Source organism: Lactuca virosa, chromosome 8 (genome assembly GCF_052849685.1).
Source record: "Lactuca virosa cultivar CGN04683 chromosome 8, Lactuca_virosa_CGN04683_v6, whole genome shotgun sequence".
NCBI lineage: Eukaryota > Viridiplantae > Streptophyta > Magnoliopsida > Asterales > Asteraceae > Lactuca > Lactuca virosa.
The window spans coordinates 14,294,341-14,315,174 of record NC_136433.1 but is presented as its reverse complement, the minus strand read 5'-3'; the positions used below and the strand labels follow the sequence as shown (position 1 = coordinate 14,315,174).

At 36.0% G+C, this 20,834-nt stretch overlaps 1 protein-coding gene across 1 annotated transcript; it reads left to right on the top strand.

Moving 5' to 3' along the window:
- The first annotated feature begins 16,772 nt into the window (after positions 1 to 16,772).
- On the top strand, positions 16,773 to 17,852 carry LOC145130108 (F-box protein At5g41720-like). Its single transcript, XM_079064961.1, has 3 exons — positions 16,773 to 16,788; positions 17,266 to 17,743; positions 17,819 to 17,852. The coding sequence occupies exons 1-3, from the start codon at positions 16,773 to 16,775 to the stop codon at positions 17,850 to 17,852; spliced, it is 528 nt and encodes a 175-aa protein (XP_078921087.1).
- The last annotated feature ends 2,982 nt before the right edge of the window (positions 17,853 to 20,834 follow it).

The following is a 20,834-nucleotide window of genomic DNA, read 5'->3' as shown; positions in this document are numbered from 1 at the left end:
TTAGGGACTGAAGGGCAAGCTTACGCTTCTCAGCTACCGTGGCCCGACGCCCTATTGACATTATTGTCACATAGCAGCCCCGCTCCACATAGCATTATCAGCAGCCTCGCTCTACATGATCGCAACAACAGTTATGTTGCATCGTATCGACCGAATTACACTCCTAACAAGGAAAGGTCATTCAACCAACCCATTCCCGACTCATTGCGCATCACCACGATTCTTGTGGGAAAGGTTCGGTCGTTTTCTTTTCATTCTTTGACATGTTGGTGCTTTGTCTAGTCCGATCTGTTCGGACTAGGGGGACTTGATGACACATGGTTTATATGAATGAGTCCAGTCCAATGTCATTGGCCGCATACCAATAACATTGGACTGGGGGACTTGTTGATATATGGTCCATTAACATGGCCTAGACAGCTCTGGCGCGCCAGCCTCGTTGGGGACTCTCCTGCTGGTTCATATGACTAAGTCCAGTCCGATGTCATTGGCCGCATACCAATAACATCAGATTGGGGGGGACTTGTTGATATATGGTCCATTAGCATGGCCTAGACAGCTCTAGCGCGCCAGCCTCGCCTGGCACCCCCTTGCCAGCCTCGCTGGGGACTCTCCTGTTGTTTCATATGACTAAGTCCAATCTGATGTCATTGGTGTTGGGTTATGAGCATTCTAACACTCCTAAGTGTACATACAACCCTAAATACCTTGGATCTATGTTTTCTCTATTATACATACAATTATGAACATCCAAGGTATTATCCTAATCTAGCATACAAAATAATAAATATAACAAGATAGAATACATACCTCTTTGATGTAGAATGTCTTCATGAAGCTTGAGTGCCTAGTGCCCCAAGTGTGACACCTCAAATGGTTCACACAACACCAAATACACTTGGAATAACTTGAGAGAAACTTGAACACTCCTTGAAATCGTCTAGCCCTCACACTCACACATTAGTGCACGATTTCTTGAGCCATGGGATTCTTTTATATGGTGGCTATTAGGGTTACACCATGTAACTCATAACTTTACCCATTCCTTATGCTCCATGGATTTTAACCTCCATGGAGTATCCATGGGTCACCCCATGGACTTAGTCCAACATAAGGAATCTTGGATCACAAGCCCACATATATAAGAATGAATGATTTACACAATCAACCCATATATTTAATTAGTCTCCTTTTGATCACTTAATTAATTCCAAATTAATTCTTGATCAATACTAATTAAATAACCTTATTAATATATTAGAACTTATAATATATTAACCAACCTTAAGTGTTATTTCTCTCATTATAGTCTATTTAAATGCATGATGCCATGCAACCCAAATGGACCATGTCGGGTCGGGTCAAGTCTTACCAATTATAGTTATGGACTTAGACATTAATCCAACAGTCTCCCACTTGGATAAGTCTAAAACTATTATTGCGTATGACTTCAGGAACCGATCAGCAATCGTAGCTCTCAAAAGCTTCTGTCGCACTCTGACCTTGTCGATGAACTCTGACCTTTGTCAATGACTTGTCCATTAGATAAGGGATCATATATTCCTCCATTCTATATATCATATGGACTGAGACATGGATTATCAATCATTCTCTCTGTCCATTTGTTGTTTCCCGATTTCCGATTCATGATGACTGACTGATTGAACAAATAAAATCAGTCCTGGCTTGGCCAAGCACTCACATGTATCATCTTTAAATCATCGAGGGGCCCACAGATATCGCTTTTATCCCGAAGGTAAAAGGAATGGATAAACTTCGACTCATATGGCTTGTTCTACTACTTGTTGAATCATACACAAAGGCACGTTTTATAACATCGAGTTACCAATGCATTTTCGTGCAATCAATGTATAACCAACTCATAGTAACAACTCATATCTCTAGGTTTGAAGAATATAAGATATTATCGTCTCATGATCACTCGTGATAAAATCCATGAAGTGATTCAAATGAGCGCGGGTTGAATCCAATACTCAGAACTTATGAGCACTCATGAGTGTTGTAGCACCACTTTGTCCACCAAGTTGGACCTCTACAAACCAACCCATGACAGTCTTGATTCATATCTACTTCCAACATATTGATAGGTTTTATACAAACAATCCTATGTGTGCATGCAACCCTAATTGGATCTATGTTTTCACTATAAGACATACAACTATATGAACACAAAATAAACCCTGGCATGCTTCTATAATTTTCGAAAATCATATAGAAGTGTAGTAGACATACCTTTGTTGTTATATTGCAATAACAACTAGTTTCCTTGATCTCTTGAACTCTTGAAAGCAAGCACCACAATTGTAGTGCCTTTAATGGCTTACAAACACCTTGAAGCAAGAAGGCAATTAAGAGAGAGGGGAAGGATACTAATTTTCGGCCCTAGGGTTTCTCTTGGAATCAAGTGGCCGAAAATTGAAGCATAGGGCATCTATTTATACTGTAGGGTGCTAGGGTTTCAGTCTAAACCCTAATGGATAGCTTAGCCACCAAGCAGCCCAACGAACCTTCTGGAATGAGGCCCTTGGACGAAAATATGATGATCCTTCATCATAATTTCGTTCCTCCTTATTCCATTAGGTTTCCCAGCCCAAAACTCAACTATCACACATTTGACAGTTTATACCCCTTTATTTAATTAATCTATTTTACTCACCAAATTAATTCCTAATTAATTTATGACTAATACTAATTAAATAAATATGATTTCTCCTTTAATATATCATTCTTATAATATATTAATAAACCATAATATCTTCTCTCTCATATCAAATTACCTTGTCAAGTTGCTTTGGTGAAGGCAACCCAAAAGGACCATGCACACTCGGATCAAGTACATACCAAATATAGTTACGGACTTAGACACTAATCCAACACATATGACCGACTGTGGATGGTTTGAATAACTTAATCATTCAGGAAGAGCGACTTAGTTATTCTGGAAGTCAAAACATGCAAAGTGAAACACAAGAATAAATGAATCAAATATGGTATCAAACCCTATGAATATAAATAAACACTTTTATTTATCACCATACTGATTACTCATTATTCATTGTTTCGGTTTTATCAACTTTATACTTGAATTTAAAACAATAGTTGTCCCATGCTCCAAGCATGTACACTATGTTCTCTAAACACTAGTCATGCCATACACCAAGTATGCATACTATGTTTGTCTATGATCTTTACTTTGTAAAATAGATCAATTGAACATCACTCCAATGATCCTCTTTTCATAGTCCCAAATCCTTACTGCAAATGCAAGAATTCCAAATTCATGCCATTTACTGAAATCTGTTAGATTCTAAACTTATATGTGTAAAAAACTGGTTCAATTCGGTCATAGTTCGACGATCAAACCCCCGTGGGCCGCGATGCAATAAAGACCAATGGCACGTAGATTGGGGTCTCTTAAGTATAGGTGTTTGTAATTTTAATTTAACCAGCCGAGGTTTAACAAACTAATAAATTTTACATGGTTAATATATATAAGTTCAAATTTATATATATATATATATATATATATATATATATATATATATATATATAAATATATATATAAATGTGTGTGTGTTAATTACCTTTGCAATTATCTAAATACATGTAGGATATGTAACGTGTATATATTCAAAATAAATATACACTTAAAATTTCGTGTTGTGTAAAAATCCTAAAAACCAAATACCTTATATACGTACATACACCAATACTTCTAATAATATATCAAATTCAAATAGAGGAATATACAAATACAAACAGCCAATGGACACTAATAAGATGACAGCCAATGGACACTAATAAATTGACAGCCAATGGACACTGTAGGGGAATGACTTTATTCCTTCCCTTTTTCTTCCTTGTTTCCTGCAATCTATCAAAGAATCCCAAACACTTTTCCCTACATTGATTCCCATTAAAACAATCATCCATTCTTCCATTTTCAAAGACAATTAAACAGAATCAAAACAATCTTACCATTCTTCCACTTTCAAAGACAATTAAACAGAAACAAACATCGGAAATACCCCCCTCCCCATCGAATTCCCGTTCTTCCCCTGTCAAATAATCAAAACCCAATCACTATCGAAAATCTGTTGATCAAACTCCATACTTTGCAATCAAAATCACAACCACAGATAAAGAAAATTCGGACAATTCAACAAATGTGGAAGCAATCAAAAGTCAAATTGTAAGTCACAGGATCTTCTGTAAATCGAAACCCTTACAGTGAAAATTTGATCGATCCTTTGTATCTGCTTGCATCTTTGTTCCCAGCCAAGATCGATTTTTGTTCTTGATCTCGTGTTTATCTGCAACAAGAACCACATTTTCCAGTTCATTCTTCCTTCTCTTTTCACCATTGTTCTTCCTTCTCTTTTCTGTCAAACGAAACAACCAAACGTCCCAGTTAATCCATCGATTCCAGCCAAACACATACCTTATTCCAACCAAACCAAAACAGAAAGAAGATAGAAACAAGGAATTACCTGAGCATATAACCCCATCTACTCACCTGTTGAACGTCGACCAACAGCCTCACCCCGATGCTTCCATTTCTTTTTCCTTATCAGTCCAGCCAAGCACCGAAGGAACCTCCTTCCTCAATCGCTGCTTCTTCATGCCCTCATCTGTTCGTACCACATCGACCCTCGCTGCTGCTCCATTCCCTTTCTTTGCTTCGGCTTATCGAACCCAGGAGACCATATCGGTTTGTGAAGCCGACCGACAAACCATCGCTGCTTCTCCATCCCTCCTCTTTGGTCTCGTCGACCACCGACGATGCTCCCCTGATGGATTTACCATCATCGGGCCAAGTACCACCATCGTCGCCTCATTATTTCTTTGAATCAGATGAACCCCGGAGTAGCCTCTCCGACCCACCCACGATCGATGCCCATCGGTGCTGCTTCGACGGCGTTACGTTCCTTTCTCGTTCCCGATCAAGTGAAAGGAAGAAGGCGACTCTTCTGTTTTTGGAGCCTGTTAATCAACTGGAAACGGGGTAAGAGCCTTGATCCTTTTTGTAAATGGATTCACTTGTGTGGATCGGTCATGGAGCCCCGATAAAACCAATGAGTTTTGATTTTGACCCGGTCAAAGCTAAATCAAACTTGTATTTAAATTAAACAGAATTGGTCCCTTCCCCAGAAAAACCTAATAAATTAAGTCCTAATACCCTAGAACAATTTCAAATGCACATGTTTAACCCCTGTCTTGAGAATAAATCTCAATATCAGTCCCTGAAGTATGATTTTGGCAAAATCAAACCCTAGAGTTTATTCATTTTAAGATTAACCACCATATACTTAATAATTAATACAAAACTACCATTTGGTTTATTAGGAAATACAAATATACTCGGTGATTCGTCTTACGAACGAGGTATGTCACGTAACAAATCTTATGACAAGTTTCTCAAAGGAATGCAAATACCGTACCAATGGAACTCACGCTTCAAGGGTGAGTTCATACCCCTACATTTTATATTTTTATTAAGTTTTAAGGGGGAGAATACAAGTTAAATCATCAATATCATAATTAAACGTTTTCAATAGATTACATCAGAAAAGTTGAACTTCAATCACGACCGGTTTTGGTAAACTTAAACATTTTAGTTTTCAAAACAACACAAGGTGCTAGTAGTTCAAGTTCTTGATTTTCAAATGGCTACTTGCACATCACCATACGAGTTTTCTATAATTTATACATAACTCAGTATTGGTATAAATATTGTTTTGTTTACGCTACATGTATTTGTAGTGCATTGTCATTTTGTTTAGTCTAATCTCCATAACTATGCCCGTATTCTTGAGGTACGTTATGGACAATAATAGCGCTATTGGGTTTACCACCCCACCTTGGGACGCTAAGGTGATTGATCGCACGTGGTTGAGTGTGTATGATGATTAGATGCTCCATCCTATATATATACGTATGTATATGTATAGGGTGAGGACTATTTGTTGTTGTTATCCTTTGTTAATCAACTTTCAATTCTATAAACCATTATCTCGAATACAATTGTTTGCCAATTTCAAAAGAAAACAAATACTATGTTTGTAAGTGAAAAGCATTTAATAATACAAAACAAAAACTTATGAACTCACCAACCATCGTGTTGACACTTTTTCAAACCACTTGTACTCTCAGGAAATCATTAAACAGGTAACCAAGTGTTGTTGAGAATGGGATGCTAAGACGTAAAACATTTCCTATCTTGTCCATGTATTGTAATTGATTTATAAACATGTAAATCATAATGATGTAACTTTTCAATTATATATATATATATATATATATATATATTGGTTGTGTTTACTTGAATTACTATTGCAATTGTTGTTATGATATTATACATGAAGTCCTCCACCCCCGGACGTTTCCGCCATCCTCAGTTTGGGGGTGTGACAATATGCATTGATCCTCTTAATGATTATGCACAAAGTCAGAAAGAGTTGACAACAATCATTACAGAGCATTCCAAAGGAGATCAGCTCCTTGGAAACATCCTTCTTTCATTAAGTTTCCTAATCTTACACAGATTGAATAATTTCTAACTTTGAAACATTTCCATATTCCATTTTGACTATCACTTCTGAACAAGAGTTGCCTCCTTACAGATTATGTCAATATGGTCCTTCCAGAATTAACATTATACTTCCAACTGTCCTTGAGCAACCAATCTTTGGTAAACCTTAGATTGTCCTCGACAATTGCTTAATCATTTTAGTCATATCCAATTCTAGACCTTTTTCCTTCATAATGCCCCAGGCATTTGGAAAATTTTAGAAATGATGAATATAGCACATGTAATCGATCCTATATCCGAAGCATATGGGACACGATTCATGATGTCTCACATAAAGACTAAACTAGTCTTTTGCTATAATATTTCCATTTCAATTTGCCAAGTTCTCAAAATTCAGATTATGAAAAGGGATGCCGTAATCATAATCGAATTTTAGAACGCAAATAATGGACCCATATATAGAATTGCCTTATGTTGAGCCATTCTAACATGAAATTCATATATATATCCTTGATTAAATACGATTAAAATCTCAATCTAAACTTTTAGAATTGAAATGAAGTATAATTTCCTCTCCCTTAATTATAGCAAAACAACTTTTTCAACCCCTGCAACCTCACGAATTGAAACTTTTGTTTTCTATAATTAACATTGCTAACTTCCAACCTTTGTCATAATTATCATGCTCCCACTAACATGATGATTATTAGCATAACACTTATGCTCCCACTAGCTTTGACATGTACTCAGAAATCAGCTGACTTTCTTACCAAAGTTCAGATTTCTGATACTAGATTGTTTTGATAAAACTTTATCAAAATCATACACCTCTCTTAGATAGCTCACATGTGTGTCTAAACAATTTTAGAACTATGAAAAGGGATGCCGTAATCATAGTCTCAATTGTTTAGACCTTTGCCACTTCTCACAAGTCCATGTTAGTGTGCCGGTAAACCACACACGCTCCACTAACGACTTTGAGAATGCAAATATCACAATTGCTATCTAGCTAAAATCTACTTAGTGAAAGTGTTTCCTCACCATCATTTTCATGAATCGGAGAGAAACCTTATGACACTTAGATTTAATAGTGTATGTGTTGTTATCCATGTGAATTTGTCAAAACCATAATCACAAGACAAGGTTAGTGACAAATCCAAACTCATATTGATTAAACTTGTGCAATCTTAAATTCTTACCATTTGGCAGCTCAGGTGCCTGCCATTGCTTCCAAGTAGTTGTGCAACCAATTGAGAACTCTCAGAACTCCTATGCAAAGCCAACTTGAATAGGCACAAAAATTTCAACACGATAGGTTATAAACCTCAAGTCGTGTGCTAGTGAAGGACTTTAGGTTTTATTCTTGATTAAGTCTTGAAACTTTCAAGAGCTTTAAGACTCCCACTGTCCTCTTGACATATAAGACTCCCTTGTCAAATATTTAAGAGATAGTGCGGATTCTTTATCAAGACTAACACTTTACACAATTGGCCTAAGTTGGTCTCTGTTTTATCCAAAACATCACAACTTACCAATTTCAAATGTACAAGAGTAGATAACCTTTTACTCTTACATTTGACTAGTGTTAACAAACCCTCTTTAAGATATGTCACTCAAGTTACAATCTTGGAGTATGACTCTAAGAATTGTTTTGGAACGAAGTATGACTCATCTTTTTGATTTAACCATTTCAACAATTCATGACTCCTCTTCTTAGTCATAAGAATGCACTAAGATGACTTTAGAGGACCAATTGTGATATGGTATCTTAATCATTAAGATGATCATAAACATGATACTAAAGTACTCTCCCATCTTTTCAGATTTGAGAAACTTTTATCTTTCTGCCATACTTTGATTCTTCTTATTCGTTCTGTCTCACATTGAAACTTCTCCAATGCTACAGACTTATACTTAAACTTATAAGTATAACCATATTTACTGAACTTAAGCAAATCATGACGAATAGTCTTCTTGATCTTTTGTGGTGGACTTGACCAGTGCACAAGAATGTGTACTCGATCCCTTAGTCCTTTCCTTATTCACATAAGGAATTAGTCTTAATTTTCCAAGCTGAAAGTTCTCATTCATCATACTATACAACTTGCATGATTCCAAGTTTCGGTCCAATTGAACCTTGGGTGATGAGAATCTTTCCTTATTTGGTAATATTAGACACTACCACAACCGAAAGAATCAAATCCATTTTTCCAATATTGCTATCAATGGAATCTTATAAGCAACAACTTTTCACAAATGCCATTGTAAGGATACTTAAAATAAATAAAATCAAAACCTTTTTCTTTTATTTTAAAACTTTGCGGAAAAACTTATCCTTACAATCCATATGAAAACCTTGTTGTTATCTATTCCTAAGCAATATAAATATCATAACTCTTAAGTAATAGCCCAAAATTCTGATCACCGAACCATGCGATTGAAATCCATCTTCGCGATCAGAATCAGCATGTACTTAATAGAGTTAGACAATGGACTTTACCTGAAGTAGAGCCAAACTTATTGACTTTAACATCCTTAGGTAAATTTGGCAGCTTCGTAACCAATGCCCCTTCCTTTGGCAATAGTTACCTATGGACCCTTGATAATGAGACTATCTCAGACTTCGCCTCTCTCTTTACCATTCGGTCAACCGAGTTGACTATGGCCGATCCCTTTCCATTGGGAAGAGAGAGCTTTACTGGATATCCAATGTCATCATTGTCAATGTCCATAGCGTTTTAGGAAGTTGATCTTAGCAAATAGATAAGATCATTAAGGGTCTTGTCTTATTCTGTTTCATAGGATTCCCAAAAGAACTCACTATGTGACTTAGAAAGTAGTTGAGCCACCAACTTTCTCAAGACTTTGACACCCAACTCTCCCGGCTTGTCAATATGTGACTACATCTCCAAGATGTGATCACACCTAGACCTTGCCTTGCCAATAGGGCTTGAGTGACCTTAAACTTTTTAGGAACTTGTGGGTTAGGGAAAATAATTGCAGGAGGTGAAAGAAGTATGATATCCATGGGACATCATCTTCATTTAGGAAAGCTTGTTTCAAGAGAGTTGGGAAGATCATAAATGTCTAGACCCGACATCTTTTTGGGAGATATTCAAGATAGTTGATTTAAAGTCCTTAATATGACACCCAGTATGAAATATTAAGGCTAGGACCCAACAAACTAATTTATAACTTAGAAGAGGGATGCCGTAATCCAAGCTATAATATATTTGAAGGTAGGTGAATGACGATTCACCAATTTCCACCATGAAAAACGAAATAATTTATTAGGTTTTAATTGGATTTGAAAGTCCTAGATCTTTGAGATTCATTGAACTGTTCAAAGGCATGTTTCAATCTCGAGTGTGCCCTTCAGGTTTTGTGACTGGGATGCCGAGGATCACAAAACAAGGTGTGAATAGCCATGCAAATATACTTGGTACCCTTAATATTTACCCCTTAATCAGTGTGTCGGTTAACCACACACGCTCCACCGATACTATGATAAATATTAAGTTACCCTTTGCCTACCTTGTTAAGTCCAGGTTAGTGTGCCGGTTAACCACACACGCTCCACTAACGACTTAAGCAAAGTGCAAAGTGTAATTTCATGGGTTAGCACAAAATTCACATTTTCCTAAGTAACTAAGATTGGGTATTAATAAGAGTTTAGTTACTTAGTATTTATCATTAATACTTTTAATGAAAGGAGAATTATAGTCCTTGTCCTACCCGTTCGGCTAACGACCCTCCACCAGTCAAGGAAGCGGTGGGTGAGAGTGGACACCCATTAAACTGCCATTTTATAGGCAGTAACCTTATACCCCCCTTATAGACCGGCTTCGTGAATGAGGCCTACTAACGGTAAGACTGACTTTACTCTTATACATATATATAAATATTATTAACTTATAATATTATAGAGTATAAGGGTTGAATTTTAACTTTTAAAATTCTAAGGGCTAACTTGGAATTAAAGTATTCATAAGTGAAAACTTTTCAAATTCCAAAACTTGAGGGCAAGTTTTGAAACTATTCAAAACTAATTAATTCCATAACTTATGAGTTTAAAGTAGTTTTAATTAAAAAAAAAAAAAAAAAAAACTCTTCAAGTTCCATAACTTGAGGACAAGTTCTGGAAGACTTTAAACTAATTAATAAAAAAAAATAACTTTTTTTATTGTAACTTATGGAACTAATTAAGGTTACACTTTTTTTTTAATTTAATGAAGAGACTCTTGAACCTCCATAACTTGAGGACAAGTTATGGAGTCATAAAACCATTTAATTAGAACTAGACTCTTCATTTTGTAACCTTTGCCAACTTTTATGAGTTTTATGATTCTTAAATGTGACTTTTCATATAACTTGAGGACAAGTTACAAAAACACACTTTGGAATCAACTCTTAGATTAAAATGGATTGAAAACAACTATTTCACACAACTTTTCTATTAATCTAAGAACCTCATAAGAACAAGATAATTCAAATCATCAATCTTCAAGAAATTAGCATGAACATACAAACTAATACAAATCTTGAAATTATGACAATTATCTTAGAAATTGGATTAGCATGAACATTACCACGTCAAAAACAAGTTTATAAGTCCAAAAATATCTTAGGGTAATGTTCCTAGTCCAATTCCAGCCAAAACAATCGAATATATGCATCCAACTCGATTTTTCAGCTACTTTTGCAAGTATAACAAGAAAACAAGCCTAGGCTCTGATACCACTGTTGGGTTATGAGCATTCTAACACTCCTAAGTGTACATGCAACCCTAAATACCTTGGATCTATGTTTTCTCTATTATACATACAATTATGAACATCCAAGGTATTATCCTAATCTAGCATACAAAATAATAAATATAACAAGATAGAATACATACCTCTTTGATGTAGAATGTCTTCATGAAGCTTGAGTGCCTAGTGCCCCCAAGTGTGACACCTCAAATGGTTCACACAACACCAAATACACTTGGAATAACTTGAGAGAAACTTGAACACTCCTTGAAATCGTCTAGCCCTCACACTCACACATTAGTGCACGATTTCTTGAGCCATGAGATTCTTTTATATGGTGGCTATTAGGGTTACACCATGTAACTCATAACTTTACCCATTCCTTATGCTCCATGGATTTTAACCTCCATGGAGTATCCATGGGTCACCCCATGGACTTAGTCCAACATAAGGAATCTTGGATCACAAGCCCACATATATAAGAATGAATGATTTACACAATCAACCCATATATTTAATTAGTCTCCTTTTGATCACTTAATTAATTCCAAATTAATTCTTGATCAATACTAATTAAATAACCTTATTAATATATTAGAACTTATAATATATTAACCAACCTTAAGTGTTATTTCTCTCATTATAGTCTATCCAAATGCATGATGCCATGCAACCCAAATGGACCATGTCGGGTCGGGTCAAGTCTTACCAATTATAGTTATGGACTTAGACATTAATCCAACAATTGGCCACGTACCAATAACATCAGAATGGGGGGACTTGATGATATATGGTCCATTAGCATGGCCTAGACTACTCCAGCGTGCCAGCCTGGCCTGGCACGCTCCTGCCAACCCTGTCTGGCGTTCCCTGGCCAGCCTTGTTGGGGCCTCCCTTGCCAGCCTTGCTGGAGACTCTCCCGTCGGCCCAGCCTGGCGCTCCATTGCCAGTCCTGCTGGGGACTTTCCTACCAGCCCAGTCTGGCGCTACCTTTCCTGGTGCGTGCCCGCCAGCCTTGCCTGGGGCGCGCTCGCCAGCCCCGCCCGACGCCTCTGGGCGGCCTTGCCTAGCTCCTTGCTAGTTGGGCCTGAATTGGGCTGGCTCAAGGCCTGACCTAATTCCCATTGACCTAATTGTCCCCTATATAATGAATAGTCTCTCCTCCATGGAGGGGGATCTTCCCCTTGGCCCAGCCGCCACACTATACTCAGGCCGGGTGGCTCAGCCGCCACCCACTGCCGTCAACCACCACACACCACCACCAGCACCAAGATGGTTCTCTCCAGCTATGGAGGACCATCTCAGATCTACTAGATGATCTAACTTGACCGTCAGAGTCCGCTCCCGGGGCACAGTCCCTGGGGCGGCTCTAACGACCTTGTCTGTTGTGACCTCGCAGATCCGTTTCCGGCATAGAAGCACATCCTCAGCTAAGGTGGTCGGATCTGATGTCGCATCAATATGTCTGTAAGTGTTTTATGCGACGAAAAATATGATTTTTGTGAATTTGGATTAGTTGGGTCGTTTAACCATTGAAATATTGTATTGTGTTTTCAACTTTTTTTAGTATGTTTGTTGATTTTGTTGTTTTGTTGGTAAACAAAAGGTGTTACTGGTGGTTGTCGAGGCCAACAAAATTAATACCCTAAATATTACACACTAAAATAGTGTATAGTGGTAAAGGGACCGTTTCCATGGAGATTGGTCCAATTTAAATCTCTATGCAAATCACTTGTTCAAGTACTTGCAAAACAAAAGTAAAAGTAAAATAGGGGGGAGGTTTAATTCTTTTTGCTTGTTTGACAAAATTAAAACTAGCTAGAATGTAAATATGACAAGTAAACAAGTAAAGATTTGATTAAAATCAATGAAGTGAAATTGGTTGATTTTGGGATACACCACATGGATGACATAGTTGACTTATCATTAGACTAAATGGGGCACATCTTGTAAATTTGTTTAACTTGGTTATAGCAATTCATAAGCACAAATTGCCTCAATTCTTCTTAGATATTAGAATGGTTAGAGGAGCTCTAACACATTCCCTTAATTAAAGTCACAAGATCAATGAAGCATATAATCTTGTGAAAATCAATTAGCTTTAAGTTCTAAGAATTACCAAGTCCAAACGATAATCAAATGCTTACATTATCATTATGGAGGAAACATTTCCACGGTCCAAATGAAATGAAAACAAACATATAAACCATTTGTTGCTTGCTAATTTGAGGGTCCATTACTTAACCAAGAAATTAGTCAACAAAAATAAGCATTCATTCATCTAAGCTCATGATCAAAGATAAATAAACACAAAAAGATGTTTAACTAGAAAACATTTCCATAAACTTCAAACACAAGATAATAATAAGTCTTCAAAACAACTAATCATCCATGCGTTAAACCCTAATCAACCAAATGAGAATTTAGCCAAGCATGGCCAAAATAAAAGAAATACAAGGTAGTTTAATGGTCCCAAACATTGTTCTAGTTGTAAGATAGAAAGAAATTACACCAATCTTCCAAATCGTCAAGGTCTTCTAGAGAGCAAAAGTGTGCTGTTCTTCCATGTGTTGTCCCTCCTTCTTGCCTCAAAACTCCAGTAAAAGTGGTCAAAAATCGGATCCAAATGTTGCCCAAAAGTGTTCCACCAACCTTCCCAAAATAGAGTCAAAAAGTCAAAAATTCAGATTATTCACAGTGCGATCCACGCAGATCATTTGTAAATCCACGCGGACCGCGTGGATTCTGGGCCATTTGGCCCATTTGATTGACCTTCTAGTTTTGCTCCTTTATTTCTTGGTCCAGCCCACATGCACAACTCTTGGTAGCCCAATTATGTTATTCCAAAGCCTCCAATGATGGTCCAATGATTCTTTAATCCTCCTCAACTCGAGTCCTCGTCCAAAATAAAATCCAACGCGCATCCCGCTTGTACTGACAACGAGCCCAATCGCCACACTTCAAGTCCACAAACAAATTGCAAGCCCCTAATAGTCTCGCACTCCTTCCACACCTCCAATAACAAATAGTCTTCGATAAATCCTGCAAATAAGCTCAAAAGACTGGAAAGCACCCGTTAAAGGAGAAAAATAACAAAAAGATAAAATATGCATGAAGATTAACTAAAATGAGATGGAATGTGCTAAAATAAACTATAAAAAGAAGTAAATAAAATGAAACTATCAGTTACATAAAACAAAATCAGATTATTTTGCCACATTTTGTTTGTTCTTGAGTAAAATTGTAGATGAATTTATGTTTTATTTTATTTTGATGTAAGATGTTTGTGACAATCCGAAATCTCTATCTGTAAGTCAATTCAATCAATAAAAAGTCAGACTTGTTTCTCCTACCGTTTTACTTTGATTAGGGTCAGTTTGAGAGTCTCTAAGCCTAGTACACTTAAGGATTTGATTTTGAGAAGTGTTAGCTTGGGATTAGAGGAATGCAATCGAACCAGAAAACTCATCAAAGGGTGTTCACGGCCGCAAACTAGGTTCACGGCCGTGAACCCATGTTTGGCCGTGAACCCCTCTCCATGTATATATACATTTCCCTTATTTATTCCTCATTTCTTTCCTCCTTGGCCGAAAACCTCTCAAGATTCTCTCAAGACTCATCCAACAAAAGCTCTCATTTCACCCCACAAACGTAAGTAATTCATCCCTTTCACTTGTTATTCATCTTATTCGCGTGAAGTACTTTGATTTCATCCATTGATTCATCACTTTCATCACCATCTTCATGATCTTCAAGAGTTCACGGTCATGAACCCTTCATAGGGTCGTGAACCCTTCATGTGTGGGCCGTAAACCCTTCAAATGTTCATGAGTGGGTCGTGAACCCTTCATGTGTTCATGGGCCGTGAACACATCTTAGGCCGTGAACCCGTGGTGGTTGGTCGTGAACTCCTTTTTGTCCCTCATTTTCAGTTCTAACACTTCATTATAAGTGTTTCTTACATCCTAAGGTTGTTTCCTATGATTGTTAGTGATTATAGACACTAATTATAGGCCTATACATGTTAATATGTGATTAATAGGACCTTATTGTGCTCGGGACTTCACTTAGCATACCAAGCATCTTATCGTTGTCATTCATCCAAGTCACTCACAGTCAGGTGAGTTCATACCCCTATACCTTTACTGTTTTAACGTTTTCAGGGGGGAATACAAGCCAAACATAATCGATCTTGTGAAATTATATAAAAGGATTTCAATACACTTAAAACTGATGAAATTGATACAACCATACGATTTCCACACTTTTATAAAATATTTAGATATTTTATCCCTTTTGTAAAATGCTGAGCATAAGGGAAGTTTTCAACATAATCGTAGAATTTTCAGTGTAAAACATGAATTGAATACATTAATGACCATATAAACTATAATAGGTATAGTTTATGGAACAATTATCTTATCAATGTACAAAACATAGATTCAATGCGATCAAACATATAAGCTATAAAGAGTATAGTTTATGAGACATATAGACATCAAGTTAAATTTAATGGATTCATTTTATTCTACACCTAATCGTTAGTATAGCATTTTATGAGTGAGAAGTCTTCGCGTACTTACTTAAGTACTAACAAAAGTCCTGAGATTATAACCAGAGTCTCCTTGCGGGAGAACGTGAGTTTGTGTATATATCTATACGGGATTGACAATCCCGCACCATAACTGTTAGCTACAGTTAGGCCGGCAGGCCTGGGTGACAAAGTCATTTCGATTCCGACACCTGAAGAACGTCGTTCAGGCAATTCAATGGTCAAGTATGGTTATAACAACTCATAAATTTGGTACTAAATAATACGATTAATGTATGAATGGTAATAACTTCAATTAGTTTTATTTTAATTAATGAAACTACTATACATACTGGTAGTAACCAGGGTTTTTCCAACAGAACATTCTATACATACCGATGATAGCCAGGGTTTTCGTACTTGTAGATCACGGTAACAAACTCATACATTAGAAAATATTGGATTTTCTTGGAAACATATAAACATTTTCACTGATTCATTAACAGGTTTTCCTCACACAAACATGCTTATGAACTCACCAGCTTTTAAGCTGATACCCTTTCAAAACTGCTTGTATTCTCAGGAAATCATTAGTCAGGTACCTCAGCAAACTTTTGAGAAGACGAAGCATATAGAGTCACGTCTTCATATTTTGTTATACTTTTGATGTATATGAATACGAATCGAACAGATGTAAATACTTTTTATATATTCAATGTAATGGTTGTGTTTACTTTGATTACTATGATGCAATTGTTGTGATACTACATATGACGTCATCCACCCCCGAACGTTTCCGTCGTTTCGGTTTGGGGGTGTGACAATGTTTGCTATACAGGTTATCTTTTTCTTTCTGATATTTGTCAAGACAAACAAAATCTTTTTTTGTGTGTAGTTATCTGAAACAATATAACAACTTTCTTTCCTACAATCAAGAATGGAGGATGCTGAAGGTTATTAAATCAATCGTCAAACACAACTCCATACGAAGGTATCTTTTTCAATTATGTTTATGTCAAAAGGAAAATTGCATAAATTTTTAATCTTATTTTTGTTAATTTGTTGCGTGTTGTGCTCTTTGGTCAAAAGTTTGCTTCATTTTCTTCTGTTACTCACACCATAATTGTTATATTAATATGTTATATTTTTTTCTATAAAATGTTGGTTGCTTCGTTATGATAAATCGATTGGTTTTACATTGTTATATTGTACTATGAACATGTTCTTGCTAATGTAGATAATAAATATGTGATGAATTTGATTGTTATTGATATTGGCAAACTATTTTTTTTGCTTACCCTTGATGTAACTTTTGTACTTTTATACTTTCATCTACCTTTTTTATCATCCATATGTTATATACATTTTAAATATTTATTTTTAATTTATGTTTGTTTATTATATGATTATTTTAATTGTTTTACAACTAGCATTATTGGAGACTGACGTGTTTATTGAAATTCTTTCAAGAACATCATTAAAGACATTTCATATCATACGTTGTACAAGTAAACATCTTGAAAAACTAACGTACAAGAGCCATGTTCTTGATCTTTACAAGCGAAAAAATAATGTGCTTCATGGAGTTATTGTTCAAGAAAACAAACATTGGGGACCGATAAAATGTAAGTTTGTTTCGCCGTGTGGTTCGATTAACTTTGACATTGGTTGTATACCAAATCCGTGTACAATCTTAGCAACTTCGTTGAACGGACTCATTCTTGGTGAATGTGATAATCCGGATGAATATCCAGAAAAGTTTTTATTTTTCTGTAAACCGACGACGTTAGATTGCAAAACATTACCATTTCCAATATATAGGTACATTGCGGTTAAGTTTGCAATGGTGGTTATGCGTTCGAACCCGTTGCATTTCAAGATAATTCGTTTATCATATGTAGAGTCATCGTAAGTCTTTTTTACAATTATTATTTAAGTATGTATTTTATTTGGTTGTATAACTTTTATGTTTTTTCATTGTAGTGACGTGACAAACGATCATGACTATTCCGACTAGAATTATTTCAGTCCACTACATGGGAATGGAGGGACCATGGTAATATTCAGTTACCATCTTCTGTTCATCCTGTATCAGAAGAAGCAATCATATGTAAAGGTGTAGTTTACATCTTACTGTCAAACTATCAAATTTTGCAATTTGATGCATATTCTGAAGAATATGTAATCATATTCTCACCTTCTACACATATAAATTACATGTCGTATACATCGAGGCTAATAAAATTTGAAGGAAACTTGGGATTTTTTTGTCTGAATGGAGATCGTTTGTGGGGTATTTGGGTTCTCATTCGTAATCAATGGGTTGAAGTTGATGTTATTAACATCAATGCAGATGCACATGAATGGTGGGATTATCGAAACAATGAACTTTCTTTCTTTATAGGAAAAAGAATTGAGTGTGTTGTTCCGATTCATCGTTGTCATTAAGTCTTTTCATTTCGTTCGGATTTCGATACAGTAACTTTGCCAAGTAGATTGATGTGATTGTATTTATTTGACATTGTATTCATTAACCGTTGTTTTTTTGTTGGGTATTATATTTTAAATATTTGTTTTTTATTTTATACTTTGTTTTTATTGTAATTTATAGTTTCAATCATCAAATTATGTTGCTTTATGTTATATGATCTAAAACTTATTATTTTATATATGTTTTGAAGAAAGGAAACCAATTTTTTTTTTCCAATTTTAGGTCGTAATGACTATTTCGTTTGAATATACGTTTCAATTGCGATATAATTGTAGTCACATCATAACCTATATTTATGTATGTTCTTATTGACAACTTGTGGACTACATTTATGAGGGTTAAAAAATTGTCTTTAATGTTAATGTTAGTTTTACATGCAATAAATAACAATCTACTTTAATGTTAATTTTTTTTTTTACTAAGGTATTTTACTTTGCAAAATATAGTTTCATTTATACGTTTATTATACCATAAATTTCATTCTAATTTATGAGTTATTACACTTTACCTAATTTTCCCAATCATTAATTTTGCTTTCAAATATTTGAATATAGAGGGTAATTATGTAAACGTATATAAAAAATCAGTATTTCCTAAAATTCGGACCAAATCTTAAGGGTTAGGTTATTTTAAATGCAATTTAATGAAGCAATCTAATACATCTCGTAATTTAACAAAAGGTAGAAACATTAAGTATTTACAATGAGTGAAAGTGTAAAATACTTTTATATTCTTATTGTTGATTAGGTTTGTAGGTTATAATCGATTTTCTTCCTAAGTCGTCTTCAAATCATAACTTCGTAATTATTTTATCTACTTCTTCCGCAGGAAGTGTTCTGGTATGTTAAGTCGTTGTTGTTATTTGCTTCTCTGCAATTTCTTAGAAAACGTATTAATCAACATCATGTTTTATGATTATGTCAAATTTGTAAGTTTTATTTAAGTTGGAACAGGTGTGCAACAAAATAGAAGAAAAAACAGAACAATGGAAATTGCTTGACTACTAAACTTTTACTAATAAACGAGACCACTAAACTCTTGATCTGAAACTTGTACCCTATTTATACTAGACATAATTGAATCCTAAACAAACACAAAAACTAAAACAAGTCCATATCAAGTTTCCTAAAATAAAACAAACTTTCTTTTAACCGATTAATCCAACAATCACCCCCTTAATCGGTTAAGCCACTCGTTCAAAACACTGTCGAATCCTCTTCGATTAGACCCACTTCTTCCTTTTCCCATTTAGGACACTCGTTTTTATAGTGACCAAGCTCACCACATTTGTAACATCTAACGTGACTTTTATCCCGGACACGTTCATTACCATCTCGACTTCTCCCGAACCCCCGACCTCTTCCCCGGTCACGTCCAAAGTCATCCCGATTTGAATGTCCATTGCCACAATGCTTACAAACATGTGATTTTTCCTCACTAGCCAACAATAACCCACCTTGAGTGTCCTCCACTTTCTCGGTTCCTCTTATACGCTCCTCGTATGCCTTCAATCTACCAACCGCTTCATCGAATAACATTGAATCCAACTCGAAACATTGCTCTATTGAAGCCACAATTTGAAGAAAAGACTTAGGCATCGAATCTAGTAACCTTTTTACCAAATCACCTTCTTCAAGCTCATATCCAAGACTCCTTGCTTTTGACGCTAAACCGGATAATTTCGTCACAAAATCATCAATCGTTTCACCCTCCTTCATGCGCAAACTTTCAAACTCTCTCTTTAACGTTGCAAGCCGAGCCGTTCTCACCCGATCCACTTCCAAATACCGTGTTTTCATCCCATCCCACACTTTCTTTGGTGCGGTGTAACTCGCCATTTGCAACACCATGTCTTCGGATATCGCTTGAAACAAAAAAGCAAGAGCTTGTTTTGACTTTGTTTGATCCGATGTTTCACCCACCTTTGGTTCGACCGTTTCCCATATGCCGTGTGCATCCATAATCGACTTGACTTTGACCGCCCATACCGGATAATTTGTTGGAGTCAAAACCGGAACTTGATACGTAATTGAACCTCCTTCTTTAACCAACGACATCCTTTTCTCCTTAACCCCGACTTATTTAATCAAGCTTGTTCCAAGAGCACTCTTCCACCGGACAACAAGACAAGGTCAGGACCACCTTTACCGTCTTCCGTCACCCGCAAAACGAACTAAATCAAAGCCACCCGCTTTGACGTCTTCCCGTCCGTTTATTCCGCGCCTCCGGTTAGTCTCTCACAAGCCCGATTAAGAGAAATTTGGGTTGCTTCTAATCAACCTCTAATCACACCCCCTTCAACGAAACCGCTCTGATACCAAGTGTAAGTTTTATTTAAGTTGGAACAGGTGTGCAACAAAATAGAAGAAAAAACGGAACAATGGAAATTACTTGACTACTAAACTTTTACCAATAAACGAGACCACTAAACTCTTGATCTGAAACTTGTACCCTATTTATACTAGACATAATTGAATCCTAAACAAACACAAAAACTAAAACAAGTCC